At 49.1% G+C, this 17,500-nt stretch overlaps 1 protein-coding gene across 3 annotated transcripts in view; it reads right to left on the bottom strand.

Moving 5' to 3' along the window:
- The window catches only part of satb2 (SATB homeobox 2), a 52,928-nt gene that overhangs the window by 14,725 nt on the left and 20,703 nt on the right, over nucleotides 1-17,500 (bottom strand). For 2 of the 3 annotated variants that reach the window (XM_083921222.1, XM_083921223.1), the window contains exons 4-12: nucleotides 15,616-15,742; nucleotides 12,805-12,928; nucleotides 10,556-10,658; nucleotides 9,168-9,218; nucleotides 8,396-9,000; nucleotides 5,689-5,901; nucleotides 4,534-4,620; nucleotides 3,711-3,863; nucleotides 1,101-1,295 (exon numbers count right to left, since the gene is read on the bottom strand). In XM_083921222.1, coding sequence (XP_083777348.1) covers nucleotides 1,101-1,295; nucleotides 3,711-3,863; nucleotides 4,534-4,620; nucleotides 5,689-5,901; nucleotides 8,396-9,000; nucleotides 9,168-9,218; nucleotides 10,556-10,658; nucleotides 12,805-12,928; nucleotides 15,616-15,742 — 1,658 coding nt within the window. The remainder of the gene's footprint in view (nucleotides 1-1,100; nucleotides 1,296-3,710; nucleotides 3,864-4,533; nucleotides 4,621-5,688; nucleotides 5,902-8,395; nucleotides 9,001-9,167; nucleotides 9,219-10,555; nucleotides 10,659-12,804; nucleotides 12,929-15,615; nucleotides 15,743-17,500) is intronic. The other variant, XM_083921224.1, reaches the window with a different exon arrangement.

The raw sequence follows: 17,500 nt of genomic DNA, 5'->3' as shown, positions 1-17,500 counted from the left end.
CGGACGGTTCACTGTGTCTCCTCCTCACCACGTAATGGGGCATTTCCTCCAGAGCCACACCACCCAACACTGTTTACTCTGGACACACACACACACACACACACACACACACACACACACACACTTATACCAGATTAATATAATGAGGCATTAATAAGGCGGTTCGGTCTCGGGGGGCAGGGCGTGTTCATGTGTCACTAAATACTTTTAGGGCGCACTCCCACTGTGCCTCCGTACCGTGCCCCAGCACGTTTCACGGCTAAAGTCTAGTTCTTAACCGCCACAGTCACGTACCGGTCGCCACTTTCACATCATTTAATAGAACGTCATATTTCATAAGAGAGCGCATGAACCCGTGGATGAGAACGAGTCGTCTCGAGACCGTAGACCGTATAAAGACAGACACAGCGTCTCCCTCAGCTCCGTTCTCTAACTTTGATCCAATCGTCGCCTTCATGAGTCTCCATCTTGTCAGACTGTGACTCCGCCTCATTTCCTTTTACCAAAAAAGGGCATGTATGTGACGCTGGGGGTGAAGCTGGCTGTTCTCGCTCACAAACCCGGCAGGTCGGGTCCAATCGGGCCTCACTGTCTTCACTAACTACGCTGTTGCTGCTTTGTTGTGTGTGTAGGGACTCTTCTCATGCTGCTGCAGAGGTTTGCTGTTATTTTCAGCAGCATTAGTGGTTAAAAAAGACCTTTGAATGCCTTCACCGTGCTGCCCCGAGCTAACCACTGTTAGCCACGTCCGGCTGTTAGCATCTCTCCTGGATTTCTACACGTGCACGCCGCTGCTGTCGTATACTTTTCCATAAACAAACACATAAACATCCATAACCTTCCTGTAGAACAGTGGAAAAAGTGATTCAAAGTCCAAACGTTATCTGGTAAAATCACATTTTCAGGGTCCGTGCACGCGGAGGTGAAGTAAGAAGATGTTTACAGTCAGTTTCTGCAGATGTAAATCCTGAGAGGTGACGTGTGTGTGTGTGTGTGTGTGTGTGTCTGTTTTTAATGCAGAGCTGCGTTTGAACACCACACACTGCATCCGTCTGCAGACACGAGGTTCTCCTGCAGCGGAGGACGCGGCGGCCTCTCACCTGTGAGTCCTGCGGCAGGTGGAGGATGGTGTGCAGCCTCTCGGAGTGATGGTGTCGGGACTCCTCCTCGTACGACAGGTCTCTGTCGCCCTGAGGCAGCGTCAGGAACCTGCGGATGGTGCACAGGTTCTCCCACAGGGTGCGGTTCTCGGGGCTCGGGTTCTCCTTCCACCGCAGCAGCTCACACAGCCAGCCCTGCAGAGGAGAGCGCAGGTCACAGAGAGGAGAGCTGAGGACGCGTTTAGACCGACCGACGCGTCTGCACGGAAATACGAGGGGAAGAGGAGCAGCAGCAGAAGAAGAAGATGAGAAGAAGAAGAAGAAGAAGAAGAGGAGCAGAGGGAGATGAAGAAGAGCAGAGAGAGATGAAGATGAGGAGCAGAGAGAGATGAAGATGACGAGCAGAGAGAGAGAGGAAGAGGAGCAGAGAGATGAGGAAGAGAAGCAGATGAAGATGAAGATGAGGAGCAGATGAAGAGGAGCAGAGAGAGATGAGGAAGAGGAGCAGAGAGAGTTGAAGAGGAGCAGAGAGAGATGAAGATGAGGAGCAGAGAGAGATGAAGATGAGGAGCAGAGAGAGAGAGGAAGAGGAGCAGAGAGATGAGGAAGAGAAGCAGATGAAGATGAAGATGAAGAGGAGCAGAGAGATGAAGAAGAGGAGCAGAGAGAGATGAAGAAGAGGAGCAGAGAGAGATGAAGAAGAGGAGCAGAGAGAGATGAAGAAGAGGAGCAGAGGGAGCAGATGAAGAGGAGCAGAGAGAGATGAAGAGGAGCAGAGAGATGAAGAGGAGGAGCAGAGGGAGCAGATGAAGAGGAGCAGAGAGAGATGAAGAAGAGGAGCAGAGGAAGAGGAGCAGAGAGAGATGAAGATGAGCAGAGAGAGATGAGGAAGAGGAGCAGATGAAGAGGAGCAGAGAGAGATGAAGAAGAGGAGCAGAGGAAGAGGAGCAGAGAGAGATGAAGAAGAGGAGCAGAGGAAGAGGAGCAGAGAGAGATGAAGAGGAGCAGAGAGAGATGAAGAAGAGGAGCAGAGGAAGAGGAGCAGAGAGAGATGAAGATGAGGAGCAGAGAGAGATGAGGAAGAGGAGCAGAGAGAGATGAAGAAGAGGAGCAGAGAGAGATGAGGAAGAGGAGCAGAGGAAGAGGAGCAGAGCTGCAGCAGATGTGATTAACTGTGCTCCACTGCTCCGCTGTGACAGCAGCTGTTGTTCCTCGGGCAGCGCGCTCCGTTAATCGCTGCTCGCCGCGCTCTTCCTCTCTCTGTCGGCCGTGACCAGCTGCAGCAGATGGGTGCAGCGAGCCGTGACCCCCGGCCTCCCCCGGACCCCCCCCGGACCCCCGGACCTGGGGGAGCTCGCTAACCGCACACAGACACACACCAGCACGCGTGAACCGAGCACACGATGCAAACAGATCCACCGTCTCACGCGTCCACCTGCTCACTGGTGTCTGAACGCCTCACTGTTCAGATTTAAACGAGTTTGAGACGCTTCCTGTCCGACCACGTGACCTGAGCACGGACACCAGCGGGTCGCCCCCGTGCACCGAGGGGGGCGCTGACATGTGCTTCACTACAGCCTCTGAAGTCCTACTGTTGACTCTTTAATGGGCCGTGCAGACCCAACAAGGTCAACGAGGCTGAACTTTGACCCCGCGCTCTGAGATGAAGCAGGACCCGTGCACGCCTCTTAGCACGGGACACGTGATGCATCTTCGTCGCTCAAAAGAACAAAAACAGTTTTCTGCTAGAAGTTTTGAACCCCCTGATTAATTTAGCTTTGTTCATTGCGGTCGGACTCGACCTGAACGCAGCTCTTACGGCGTTTGGTGTGAAAGGCGCGTGATGTCCGCGCACAGACGTCAACAGGAAAAGAACCGCGTTTAAACTCGTTATGGAAACACAAATCAGCGCGGCGCGGGGACTCGAACAGCTCCATGTGTCACACTGAACTTCTGAAAGCTCCGTTAACATGCTGCGATGAAAAGACGGTGATGGTGAGGGACGAGTGCGTCCATATTTGTATCAATGAGTGAGTCTGTGAATGTTCACATGTGTCCAGGTCCTCGTCATCCTCAAAGAAGTTTTACTCAAAAACAACTGGACTCGGTTCTTTGTCAGGAAGACGTTTCACCTTTGATCCAAGAGGCTTCATCAGTTCATGTACGCATCTGACCAGGACCAGGACCAGGACCAGGACCAGGACCAGGCTGGGACTGGACCAGGACCAGGACCAGAACCAGGACAAGGCTGGGACAGGACCAGGACCAGGCTGGGACTGGACCAGGACCAGGACCAGGCTGGGACCGGGACTGGGACCCAGATTGAAGCGATAAATGGGAATTATTAAGACCTGAAGTGTGAACGGAGCCTTAGTTTTGTGTTTTTAATGTTTGAAAAGTGATTTTATTTTGAATAAAGTGTTTAAATGTTTGGTCCAGTCCCAGCCTGGTCCTGGTCCTGATCCTGGTCCTGGTCCAGTCCCAGCCTGGTCCTGGTCCTGATCCTGGTCCTGGTCCTGGTCCTGGTCCTGGTCCTGGTGAATCGTCTGAGTTCTATGTATCAGTGCGTGTTTTAAACCCGTTGTCTCTCTGCAGCGCGGCGCTCCTCACCTGGCTCTTGTTGGCGGCCACCTTGGCGAACAGGGCCTGGGACACCTTGGCTCTCTTCATCTCCTGCTGGATCTCGTCGTAGATGCCCGACGTGATGTTGACCAGCGACTCCAGCTTCAGCGGGAGGTCGGGCGCCGGGCCGGGCGGCTTGGGCTGCAGGAGAGGAGCAACAGGGACGATGTCATCCACAGTAAGTAGAAACAAAAGGCACTTTAAAGCAGGAAACATCATTAAGACCCGTGTTTATGTTCTGAAACCACTAAAAGATTCATGCACTGCAGAGAATCATGTGCACACGGACGAGGGGGGTTATCAGCTGATCTGGGAACACGCGGCGTCCCTGCGTGAGCCTCGGCCGCACATCTGCAGCGCACGTCTCCACATGAGCCGTGTTTACAGATCGCAGTCATTAAGTCCTGCTCTTTGTCTTCCTTTGTTGTTTCTGTTTGAACGAACATGCACGGGCTCTCACAGAGCTCGTGTACACAGCGTTTGAAGTCGTCCACGAGACGTGCACAGACAGCCGGCTCACATTCCCTCAGAGTAAACCGCGCACAGATTATTTTTCATAGACAAAATAAGAAATGCCCCCGCAGCCATGAATGGGCCCTGGTGCTGACATCAGAGGGAGCCTCTTATCGCTGGTGCTGCTCGACCGTCCTCTGCACATGCTGCATAATGTCCTCTCTGTTTACACTACGCTCCTGTGATCTCTGTGAGGAGGCTGCTCCGCTCTGAAGGGACCTGGTTACGGTTTAGAGACGCGCTCACGATGATGATGAAGATGAAGATGATGAAGATGATGAAGATGAAGACGACTCACCGAGCTGGAGATCTTCGTCTTGTTCTTCCAGATGGAGGCCCAGGTGTCAGGGGTCATGGGGTCGTCCAAGCCCCTCTCCCACACCTTCTATACACACACACACACACACACACACACACACACGCATGCACACACACACACACAGAGACACGCACACACACACACACATACACACACACACACACACACACACACACACACACACACACACACACTGTAAAGCTCCAGGTCGTTTGTAAAGTTTAATGATTGAATAAATAAATAAAAAAAACAATAATAAAGAATTATGATAAAAAGCAAAAATGATGTCATATTGCAGAGACCTTGAATTATTATTATTATATATTAATTTATTTAATTTACATGTTCAAAAGCAGAGGGCAGACTGTCTTTAACCGCTCCATAATTAATAACAGTTAATTATTCATCATATTTATAATATTATAATATATTAATCACCACTAATCGTTCCTTTATCACAACATTTACAATATTTAAGTATTTGATTTAATGATCAGAGTCTTTTTTATGGGAATGATCGAATTTTAATCTATTTTTAAATTTTATTTTGAGTTTTATATTTTTTGTGATTTCTATCAAACTTTTATTTGTTTTTAATTTTTTTAGGCAGAATAGTCGTCACTCGTGCTCGTCCACGTGCGCACGCTCCTGCTCGTACACGTGCAAACGTGCTTTACTAAAGCCCACCTCTCCCAAACGGGCCGTGGACGGCAAGCGTGCCGCTCCTAGACGTGGTACGGTTGCACTCACACTGGTCAAAGGAACCAGACTTTAGCGGTGATACGTGCTGGGGCACGGGACGGAGGCACAGTGGGAGGGCGCCCTTAACTTGTTGCACTTTGAGCTGCAGGTGTCAGGGTCTTACAGGTGCTGGAAAACATTTACGCTCCGTCCCCACGTCACTTCACTGTGACCTGAGTCTGTTTCCTCTCATTGGGACTCAGATCTGATTCTTTTGTCCCTTTGAATCTGAATGAGTTCACTTTTAAACGAGCTGCTGAGTCGGACACGGATCAGACTTCTGCTCGAAGTGTTTGAATTTGACTTTGGAAAAGTTAGAGGAACTCTGAAAGGAGCTGTATGAGTCCAGAGTCATCGACTCGTTTGCATCGCCGCGGCTGCACCTGCACTGACCTGCGAGAGGCGTGGAGCGCCGGGGCTGGAGGAGTTGGAGGCGGGGAGGCCCACGGTCGGGTTCATGGTGCGCTCTCTCTCCTCCTGGTAGATGCGGTCTCTCTCGCTCTCGCCCAGGTTCAGGAAGTTCTGCATGGCCTTGAGGTTGACCAGCAGAGACTGCGAGGCCGTGCGCGGGTCCTCCTCCTTCCGCAGGATCTCCGACAGCAAACCCTGAAAAACAGAGACACAAGAGACGGAGACGCATTATGAACTCTGCAGGACGGACACAACGTCTCCTCATCACACACTTCAAACCTCTTATATTCCATCTTTACATCATTATTACTCGTGCACTCGCGTCATTTTACTCTCAGAGTCCTTTTTAAACTGTTAACTTGTGATTATTCCCATTTTCTCCGTGAATCCTTTGATTGTAAAAATAGTGAAATAGTGAGAAAAGGCGCCAAAACGACCCAAAGTGACAACTTCACCATGTTTGTTTGATTCAAACCTCAACATCGTTACTGAGACTTTAACGTTATTTACATTATTAAACAACAAAGAAGCTGCAACCGTGAAAGTTTCACATGTTTGCATTAATAATTATTTATATTTTAAAGTTTAATCCCAGCGTAAAAATCATCCTCCAGAGTCTTTTTCTACACTTTAATCATCAATAATCCATCAAATAACAACTTTTAAGGTAGAAATCCAGGAGAGATGCTAACAGCCGGACGTGGCTAACAGTGGTTAGCTCGGGGCAGCACGGTGAAGGCATTCAAAGGTCTTTTTTAACCATTAATGCTGCTGAAAATAACAGCAAAGCTCTGCAGCAGCATGAGAAGAGTCCCTACACACACAACAAAGCGTCATCAGCGTAGTTAGTGAAGCCAGAGTTTATTAAAGAGTGTTTTAAAGACTTACCTACTGGCCCCTGTACCAGCTCCTCTCATAGTAAAGTCCATTACAGTGGAAGGAGCCCATTGGTGCTTTGTTTATTATGCGGATGATTTGACGCTGGAATTAAACTTTAATGAACTATTTTAAATATTTCTACTTCAACTCAACCTTTCACTATAAACTGTTGCTTAAATTATAAGAAAACGTCTTTTTTATAAGCGCTTTATGTGTTTTTTACACAAAAGAATTCACTTTGTAAAGTAAAAAGTTTATTTTCTTAAACACAATCAAAGGAAAATACTCAGTAAAGTAAAGAGTAAATGTTTTTGGCTTTAAATGATCTTTAAATAAACAGTACACACACACACACACACACACACACACCACACACACACACACACACACACACACACCACACACACACACACACACACACACACACACACACACACACACACCTCAGTAAAACACACCTGGCCTCTACAGCGACGCGTCTAAGAGCCTCCCGTACACTCGTCTAATGGGGCGTGTGCTAACCACTTTAGCACGGTCTGAGTGCATCAGGTGTTTGTGCCGCTGCGAGGGCGGGAGAGCAGACTCAATGACCCGGCGAGCTTCCCCGCCACGCTTCCGCTAATCACCACTGAAAATACCCCGGAGTCCATCAGCGACGCCCTTTTCTGTTCGTTTCTATCAAATAGGGAAAACGATCGGAGCAGTTCCACCGAAGCAGCGACTTCCCGTAGAGTGTTACAGGTCAGAGTCATGAAAGACGCCTTTTCAGGGTCACATTTGTGTTTTCAGGGTCAGCTACTAAGTTTTACCCCCTCCCACAGAGCCCAGTGTGCTCTGATTGGTCGGCTGCTCCGCTACGCTGTGATTGGTCAACTGTTTTTGCCGCGTGCACGGGAAATGTTACGCCCCTTAGTATATATGGGATCTGTGACCTCAGCAGCTGGAAACACTGTTTATATGGAAGCTAGCCACGTTAGCTGCGCAACATGCTAACGTTAGCGTTAATAGATTAAAGGTTGAATCTGTAGAATCTTTATTAAAGTTATATTTTAATAATAAACAGAATCAAAGTAAAAACTCTCTTTAGTCTGAATGAATATTTTAAATATTTGACTTCCTGTCCCGTTGTGTTTCCATGGCAGCAGCCAATAGCGTTGGGCGTTGCTGGTTGCCAGGGTTGCCTGTTGTTGGGTGCAGCTACTGTAGGCTGGCACTGGGTGAAATGGAGTTAGCCAATCGTGCAGCTGCTTGGGAGCCTCAGTGAAGGGGGCGTTCTTTGTCCCAGCAGCTGAGTGAGCGGAGACGGGCAACAACCAGAGTCACTATAGGCCGAGCATTCACTCCATGGACTGAGAGAAAGGAGAGGAACGCCATTCAAACGCACGCCCACATGGCTACGCTGCTCCTGGATGCTAACATCACTTTCATTTGCACTTAGCTGCAACGGCTAACGCTAAAGGCTAATGCTAACTGTCAGTCAAACTCCTCTAATCCTTTTTCCGCATTTGCTACTTCAATGCCAAAGCTCAGTCGTGTTACTTCCTTGTGTGAAGTGTTTGTCGTTGCGATCGTCTCTTACTCACGCTGAGCAGTTAAACGCGCGATTGGATGCAGATTCGGTGGAACGGCTCTTTTCACCTGAGAACGAGAACTACGATCGGCGTCGTCTGAGAAAATGTGGCTCCACAAAGGACGGGTGATATATATTAATATGTTAATATGTCCCTGTCTCTGCCTCTGATCACTTCACCACCACACTTCCCCAACTGTCTCCTAACCTGCTTGACCACGGTCGGTCCTGTTTTCCTACCTGTGTGCGGTTGAAAGCCACGCGGGCGAACACGGCCTGGGAGACACTAGCTCTCTTCAGCTCGTCTCTGACCTGCTGGTAGATTTCACAGGAGACCTCGGCGGCCGAGGGGTTGCTCCCAGGATGGTCGCCGCCGACTTTGGACGAACCCCGAGGGATGGGCGGGTGGTTGAGGAACTGCTGGTTGATGGCCTGGGGGTGCTGATGGGCCAGCAGGCGGCTAACGGCCAGTTGCTGGTTGATGAGGTGGGCCATGGCGAGCTGTTGGCGCACCAGCTGCGGGGAGAGCTGATGGGAGAGCTGAGGGGAGAGCAGCCCACCTGGCCCCAGCAGGGGCTGCAGGGCGCCAGGCGGCGGGGGCGGCGGCGGGGGCGGAGGAGGCACCTGGCCCGTACGGAGAGGAGGGCTGTGGTGGAGGGGGCCGTGCGGCGAGGGCTGTTGTTGGGGAGGAGCAGGCTGCTGCGGAGGCTGGGAGGGCGCCTGCAGGTCCCCAGAACTCGCCTTGAGGAGCGGACTGCCCAGGTGGCTGAGCTGGGCCAGGCCGGCCAGGTGAGGAGGAGGTCTCTGGCCCAGCACGCAGAAGTCGGCCATGTTGTCTCTTTCTACTGAAGAGGAGAAGAGAAGGTCAGTGAGGCCGAACGCCTTCAGACGAGCATCAGAAACACAGACGGGTTTGGGTTTCAGTCAAAAGCAACTGGACTTGGTTATTTGTCAGGAAGACGTTTCAACGACGACATGAACACATGAGAACATTCACAGACAGGTTTATTACTTTTGATGTCGGCAGCGTCTCGTCCGGACCACATCTTCTCCAGATAATCTACTGCTCAGGAAAACACAAAGACACTCAGTCAGAACGGGAGGACCTCACACAACGTTTCACGTGATAATGTACGACAGTTATGCTCAATGTTTTCGTGCGTTATCCCACAAACGTCCTAACCTGACGTACTAACAGCGTGGAGGCAAAGCTCAGAAAGGAAACAACATGTGGGTAAAGGAGATTTCAGGAGCCCGGTCCATATCCAACAGAAGGATCCAGAGAACAAAGAGTTAGTGAGCGGCTCGCTCCATAGCTGCTCATCTCATCCGTGGAAGCCTCCATGTTGGTTACACTCAACAGTCTCTTCTGTTTCACTTCAATCCACCAAAGAAACCAACGCTGATTGGTTCAGACCAAATTTTCTCTGTCACACGTTTCCAAACTGATCTGAGAGTAAAACACGACTCAGCCCAGATCAGGACGGACTCAGGAGGCTACAAATGTCCAGCAACATAAGCGATCGATGCAGAACCTGTTCAGGCAGCAAATCTATTTAGGTAAAGGTCGAGGTTTGGTCGCTGGAGCCTGACGTACGCAGTCAAAACAACAATAATAACAATAATTACAACTCTCTGGTTGAGCAAACAAAGTGCATTATTACAGACACAACCATAGATGACCTCCACTTGATACTGCACACACACAGTCACTTCTTATATGTATTTATATGCATCTCATCATCTCATCTTCAGCCTCTGATCCTGGATCAGGTCTCAGGGGCAGCAGCTCCAGCAGGGACCCCAAACTTCCCTTTCCCGGGCCACATTAACCAGCTCTAACTGGGGGGTCCTGAGGCGTTCCCAGGCCAGTGTGGAGATCTAATCTCTCCACCTGGTCCTGGGTCTTCCCCGAGGCCTCCTCCCAGCTGGACGTGCCTGGAACACCTCTTTCATGACCACAGGTGAGGGTAGGAACCAGGACTGAGGGTAGATCCAGAGCTTTGTCTTCCTCAGCTCTCTGTTCATCACAACGGTGCGGTAGAGCGACTGCAGCTCCGCCCCCTCTGCTCCGATTCTCCGGCCAAACTCACGCTCCATCGTCCCCTCACTCGTGAACCAGATCCCGATGTCCTTGAACTCCTTCACTTGGGGTCAGGACTCATTCCCTACCTGGAGGAACAATCCACTGGTTTCCTGCTGAGAGCCACGGCCTCAGATTCAGAGGAGCTGATCCTCATCCAGAATGATCATTAACATTTACCTGCGTTTTTTGCCTTGTGCATAGTTTTTATTTCTACCTTTAACCTGCAACAGTTCCCCTCTGGATGAACACTTTCACCTCATGTCGTGTCACACTCCTTCACCTGTAGAAGAGTAAGCAGGAGTCGTGCAGCTCACCTCTGATTTTCTTATATTTCTTGTACCAGCGACCGAACTCCTGACATTTGGCGGTGGAGACGTTGGCGTAGTAGGAACTGTTCACGATGGAGGAAATCATACTCTGAGAGAGACGGAGGGGAAGATAATTAATAACCAAGGTAATGTGAAACGCTTACACTCACGCAACAACCTCATGGCACGCTCACATAAACACACACACACACACACACACACACACACACACACACACACACACACACAATAGAAATAGACAAACATTAATCATGATTGGAAGCCACCCATGGAAACTCGGGCCAGTGCAGCGCAGAGAGGGAATCTGCAGCCACACACACATATGCTTACAATTGATGCTGCGTTCAACACCCCCACCAGAGCTGCAGTTAAACACACACCCACACACACAGACACACACACGCACACACAGACACACACATGCACACACACAAGTCATTAGGAGACCAGGATAGAGGGTTAAACTTGCAGCTGGGGAGTTTAACTTGACTGAGGAGACAGTGCTTCAATTTGCGGGGTGGAGTTTTATTTTTAAAAATGCAGCAATAATCAAAACAATGCATGTTGGATTAATTCAAAGCGTCTGTCTCCTGAGGAGGACTTTAGTCATCGTTCAGGACATGTGACGGTCTAATCAGCGGTGACGCTCTACAGAGTAAAAGCACATGTAAATAGCATCTTAAAGGGGCCTTTTCTCAACCTGGACTCGTGTGTTTCTGTGTCAGTGAGTGTTTTTAAATGTGTCAGAGCTGCAGTTGAACCTGCACAGGACAGTGTCCGTGCACGGAGGCTGCGTTTACACGTCCCGCAGAGTTTCATGCGCACCTGTCCGTTTTCAGAAAGGTTTTCGTCTGCACAAACGTGTAAATACGGCGTCAGGAGCACGCCAAAGCTGTAGGTGCGAGTGTGTAGAGAAGCTGAATGATCCATGATCACCACAGCCAAATGAAAGTGGAAACGCAGGTCGCACCTGTGACGCAGGTGCAAGTTCTGGAACAAACTGTGACGTCGGCTGCAGGAAACTCATGAAAACGTGCGACAGGAGATTTTCAAAATCTCCACAAACGCAGGGAAAGTTTAACCTGATTGAGTCTCCAGGTTCTCATGGTCTCAGCAGATCCATCTGAACTCTGGTTTAAAGATCTTTGTGAAGGGGTGAAAATCCTGGTTTCTGATTGGATAAACCATCTGTCTGTCACCAACATACGGGCCAAACCAACCAATCAGGTGACTGAAGCGTGTGACGTGCTAACAGCGTGGAGGCAAAGCTCAGAAAGGAAACAACATGTGGGTAAAGGAGATTTTCCCTTTGTGTTTAACGTGAATTTACGGATCAAAGGCCCAATTTCAGGAGCCCGGTCCATATTCAACAGAAGGATCCAGAGAACAAAGAGTTAGTGAGCGGCTCGCTCCATAGCTGCTCATCTCATCCGTGGAAGCCTCCATGTTGTTCACACTGAAGTCTACAGAGATGGGGACGGGCTCACGAGGCTCTTTGTTTTTAAAGATACCCGTGTTCATGTGACCAGGGCCTAAAAGAGTTTGTTTCTCCGCTGCAGACTCAGACTGTTCTCACATGTGTCTGACTGGAGGATGGGAAGTTGGAGATGCTCCCGTTCTCCGGCCGTGCTGTGGTGTGTAGCTACTACACTTTAGCTAACAGCATTAGCTTAGCATTAGCAAGTGTGTCCACTCCTGGAGCAGCACATCTCTGTAATAATGGTCTTGTTCTCTCTGTTCTGCAGCAGCGTCCTGTTCAAACTGGGACCCGCTGGTCTGAAGGTGCCGTGGATCCAGGGTTATCAGGACCCGTCTGCGTCCAAAGGGAACGTTTTGAACTCAGAAATGTGCAGAAACAAACCATTATTCTTATTAAAAATGGTCTAAATAACACTAAACTCTCCCTCTCTGAAGTTCCACTGCGTCTTCAGGGAACATCCCATGAGATTTCACAACGAGACTTCTCCATCTTTCCATCCTCCAGTCAGACACGTGTGCGAACAGTCTGAGTCTGTCGGGGTCAGAACTCTTTTAGTGGACGGAGATTTTCACTCTGACACGTTTAACAACAACGACCGACACAGAAACACACGAGAAACAGAGTCCAGGGTAAAACACTGAGGTTCCCCTTTGAAGAGGAGCGAGAAAAGATTATTGAGATGATCTGATAAGGAACAGGAGGTGCTGCGCGTTGTTGTTGTCGTCGTCATCGTTGTTGTTGTTGTTGTTGTTACCTGAGACAGAGGACACTCTTTGGCCAGCGTGCTCTGGTTCATTTCCTTCAGCAGCTCTTTGAGAGCGTTCCTGACGGTGGCGTGGTTCCACTGTTCACAGGGCAGATCCTCCAGCTTAGAGAAGCTGCAGAAACAACAAAACAAACCTGTTACAAACAAATAAACATTAACATCCCAACGCGTCACATACGGACGGACGTTCTGTCAGGCGTCACTCATCACCGCTCTGGGTCAAAAGCACGACGATCCAGTCTGACAGTCACGTCTCTGCTCCATCAGTCGAGACACTTTAGACTTTTTAAGCCCAAAGCTCGACCTCCCTGCCCCCGGGTCACTGTGCACCAACGCTGTGCACTGTGTTTCTGTGTTTCAGGTGAATTAGAGCTTAGATCTGAGCCACAGTCTGAGTCTATCTGTTAAACCTGCTCCTGGTGTCGGTTTTAAACACGGGGAACACGTCGTTTAGGTCGTGATCTCATATTTATGTGGTTATGTTGAAAAAAATATGCTTAATCCCGTATTGAACGGTAACGCTTGAAGGTTTCTCTGATCTGAGGTGCGGTGGAGAGCTTTGGTCCCAGCAGCTGTGATAGAAAAGTCATGTTGGACTAAATTCAAAGTTTATGAACTCTGGAAGTTCTTCACGTACGTTTGAGGCAGTGATGTGTTTGATAAAATGCTTGAAAATTCTCACTTTTGAGGACAATTTCTCAGGCGGGCAGACGTTTTTTCTGTCTTTTGCAACATTTTGAAGGTGATGTTGCACAGAAAAAAAGCAGCCATGCCCAGAATCTCTTTCTGACAGTTTCCCGTGTGTCAGGATCCACCGTGCTAAACTTTAGGCTGATATGAGCATTGATGCAGCTGCAGCACCTCAATATTTACAAGACAATACAAAATTCGCCAGAAGCTTTTCTCAAACTTTGTGTTTTTTGGCCCCTGAGTTTTGGGAAAAGGTAGAAAACACATCCTGAGGGTTGGACCTGGCTCCTGGTCTGTGTTACGCAGCAGGAGCACGCGGTCGGGGTTTGAAAAGGGTTAAAACAAATGTGTTTGCACCGATCATGAGGCCCGGGACACCAAAGGGACAGGAACCGCGGCCTCCCTGAGCTCTTACTCCACTCCACTGAGCGTCTGGTGTCACCGCGGACGGGTTAACAGCTCTGACCAAAGCGGCGTTTGTTGTGTAAATCCTTGTGAATGTGAAGGTGCCGCAGAAACACACGTGCCACAGATGCAGGACACGACGGAGCGTCTGCAGCGTCTCTGTTTGAGGTAAATGAATGAAAGGTGTGATGGGTTTGAAACGTCTTCAGTCTCCGTGAGGCTCAGACATTATTATTATTTCAGACATGGAAACAAAAACACATTAAAACAACCCGCCGACTCCCAGACGAGGGCACAGGAAGTGGCTGTGACACCAACTCATTTCTGGGTTTTTAGAAAAAAAACACATTTAAAAACCACAACTTGTTGTTTTTACACTCGAGCTTTGGTTCATAAACACAAACAGGATGATGTGCTGAGAGGTTTCGTTAGCTTCCACCAGGCTTTATGCTAAGCTAGGCTAGGCTAACGGGCTGCTGGCTGTAGCGTCCCATTGCGCGTACAGACGTGTGTGTTCTTCCTGCATCTCTCCACAATCTTCCTGTTTTTATTTCACTTTAACCTCGAATGAATCATTTGGACCGCGCAGCACAAAGCCCCGCCGTCGCCGCGGAGACGCAGACAAACACGTAAACAGACCTGGCCAAGTTTGGTCCAAGACAATAACAAAAATAAGCGTCTCATCTGGAGTTTATCTGTTTTTATCTGCCCATCAGATCCCTGCTTCACTGGTTGGAGCGGTTCCTGGCACACGGCCGCTCCCTGACGGAGACAGATAACAGATCTGTTCTTCAGGGTTTCAGTATCTTAAACTTCACAGATCCGGTCCATTCTTGAGCTGCAGCCGACGCCTGTGTGTCAGTAATCGCAGGACACGTCCGCTTGTGACGCAGTCTCCAGTCTTTTTGTGGCGCTTTTGTTTGGTGAACGTCACCAAAGTGCAAGTAGAATTAATTTAAACATTTCTCAGAGTGTAATTTCACTTTAGCACACGTTTATGCTCCTAGAGGACACTTTAACACACGTTTATGCTCCTAGAGGACACTTTAACACAAGTTTATGCTCCTAGAGGACACTTTAACACACGTTTATGCTCCTAGAGGACACTTTAACACACGTTTATGCTCCTAGAGGACACTTTAGCACACGTTTATGCTCCTAGAGGACACTTTAACACACGTTTATGCTCCTAGAGGACACTTTAGCACACGTTTATGCTCCTAGAGGACACTTTAACACACATTTATTCTCCTAGAGGACACTTTAACACACGTTTATGCTCCTAGAGGACACTTTAGCACACGTTTATGCTCCTAGAGGACACTTTAGCACACGTTTATGCTCCTAGAGGACACTTTAGCACACGTTTATGCTCCTAGAGGACACTTTAACACACATTTATTCTCCTAGAGGACACTTTAACACACGTTTATGCTCCTAGAGGACACTTTAACACACGTTTATGCTCCTAGAGGACACTTTAGCACACGTTTATGCTCCTAGAGGACACTTTAGCACACGTTTATGCTCCTAGAGGACACTTTCACACACGTTTATGCTCCTAGAGGACACTTTAGCACACGTTTATGCTCCTAGAGGTGTGAGAAGACATGAAGAAAGGAAAGAACGGCCTTAAAGTGGAAGCACCAGCGTTTATATTTGAGGTGAAACTGTCCGAGTGTGTGAACCCGAGACTGGCCTGACCTCTGCAGCTGGATGCGTAGCGTCACCATGTGGTAGACCTCCATCAACATGTCGGCCACCGTGGCTTCTGGGGCGTCGGTCAGGAAGTGCACGGGCAGCGGGTTCCAGCGTCCCACCTTGATGATGCCTGGACACACAGAGGACACACGTCAGTCAGTTTATTATTATTATCGTTATTAAGAAGCATTCGAGTTTATCACCATTATTATCATTAATGGACATGAGCACCAGATTAATTGTCGTTTGTTTCGCTCTGGCTTAAAACAGAAATCTCAGATTAGCGCCTGTAACGAACTTTACGGCCCCTTAAAAACCAACAGCAGCCGCCATTTTCTCCTCTGCTCTGGATCCGTTTCTGCTGTGTCGTCATCTTTTCAATATCTGGAGTTAAATCTCTTTAAGAAGAATAAAAGGACTCATACATGTAAACACACGCACACACACACACACACACACGCACACACACACACACACACACACACACACACACACACGTGCACGTCACCGCGGCGTTCACACACTCGCAGGTTTTGGTAGAGACCGACTGAAACTGTGAAAACTAAACAAAGCTAATCGTGTTACGCTAAATGAGATCCAGACGGGTCCAGAGGAGTCTCCCTCCCTCCATCCCTCCCCTCTGTCTCTCCCTCTGTCTCTCCCCTCCGTCTCCCCCTCCATCTCTCCCTCTGTCTCTTCCCTCCGTCCCCTCCGTCTCTCTCCTTCGTCTCTCCCCTCCGTCCCTCTGTCCCTCCCCTGAATCTCCCCCTCTGTGTTAATGGACTTGGACCCCTCAGGGCCGGGACCGGACCCCAGAGGAACCTGAGACCACCGTGACCAGGTTTGGGACCCAAACTCAACCACACACCTTTATTATTACGACCTTTAGAAGAGAACGTCGTTTTCTGTCCACAACCAGTAAAGACAGATTTATATCAGACGATGGAAGAAGAGGACTAAAGGTGACGGTTAAGTTTAGTCTAAAGGTGACGGTTAAGTTAAGGGCGCCCTCCCACTGTGCCTCCGTCCCGTGCCCCAGCACGTTTCACAGCTAAAGTCTGGTTCCTTTGACCAGTGTGAGTGCAACTGTACCGCGTCTAGGAGCGGCACACTTGCCGTCCACGGCCCGTTTGGGAGAGGTGGGCTTTAGTAAAGCACGTTTGCACGTGTACGAGCACGAGCGCGCGCACGTGTACGAGTCCTGAGTTTTGGAAAGTAAGTCACTCTTTGGCGTGAGAGTGACGTACTTTTCTTACGTTAATACGTACAAACACAGAATGAGGACAGTCGTCGTGACGACACTGAATAGTTGTGTTTTATTTGTGCTGGAAGACGAAAACCCAATTTACAGAGATGGAAGAAAATACTCATTTTTAATGACGGAGAGGAAAACACTGAGCACAGCCTCCTCTATTGTCTTTCTTATTTGTTCTGACACACACACACACACAAACGCACACACTCACACACACACACACACACACACACACACACACACACACACACACACACACACACACACACACACACCAGCCTCTGAAAAGACGCCGTAATTCCACTGATGCCAAGTTGGGTGGAAGCAAACGCGTGAATAAGCAGACAAACACAAACTCACAGAGGACACATGACAGCACACAGAGAAGTGGACGTGAACATGTTCCCGCTCGCATGCAAAGACACACACACACACACACACACACACACACACACACACACACACACACACAAACACACACACACACACACACATGCTCCCAGTGCGATGGTAAATGCATTAATAATTGATCCATCATTTTTTGGTCTGCTGTTCAATGGGCTCTGCTTCTTGTCCACATTTAAAAGTAGAAATCATTGTTCCCATTTCCACATTAAAATTCCACCTCCCAGA

Source organism: Echiichthys vipera (assembly GCF_963691815.1).
Source record: "Echiichthys vipera genome assembly, chromosome: 10".
In the NCBI taxonomy this organism is placed as follows: domain Eukaryota; kingdom Metazoa; phylum Chordata; class Actinopteri; order Perciformes; family Trachinidae; genus Echiichthys; species Echiichthys vipera.
Note: the sequence above shows the minus strand (reverse complement) of the source record. Positions and strands in the feature narration are given on the sequence as shown.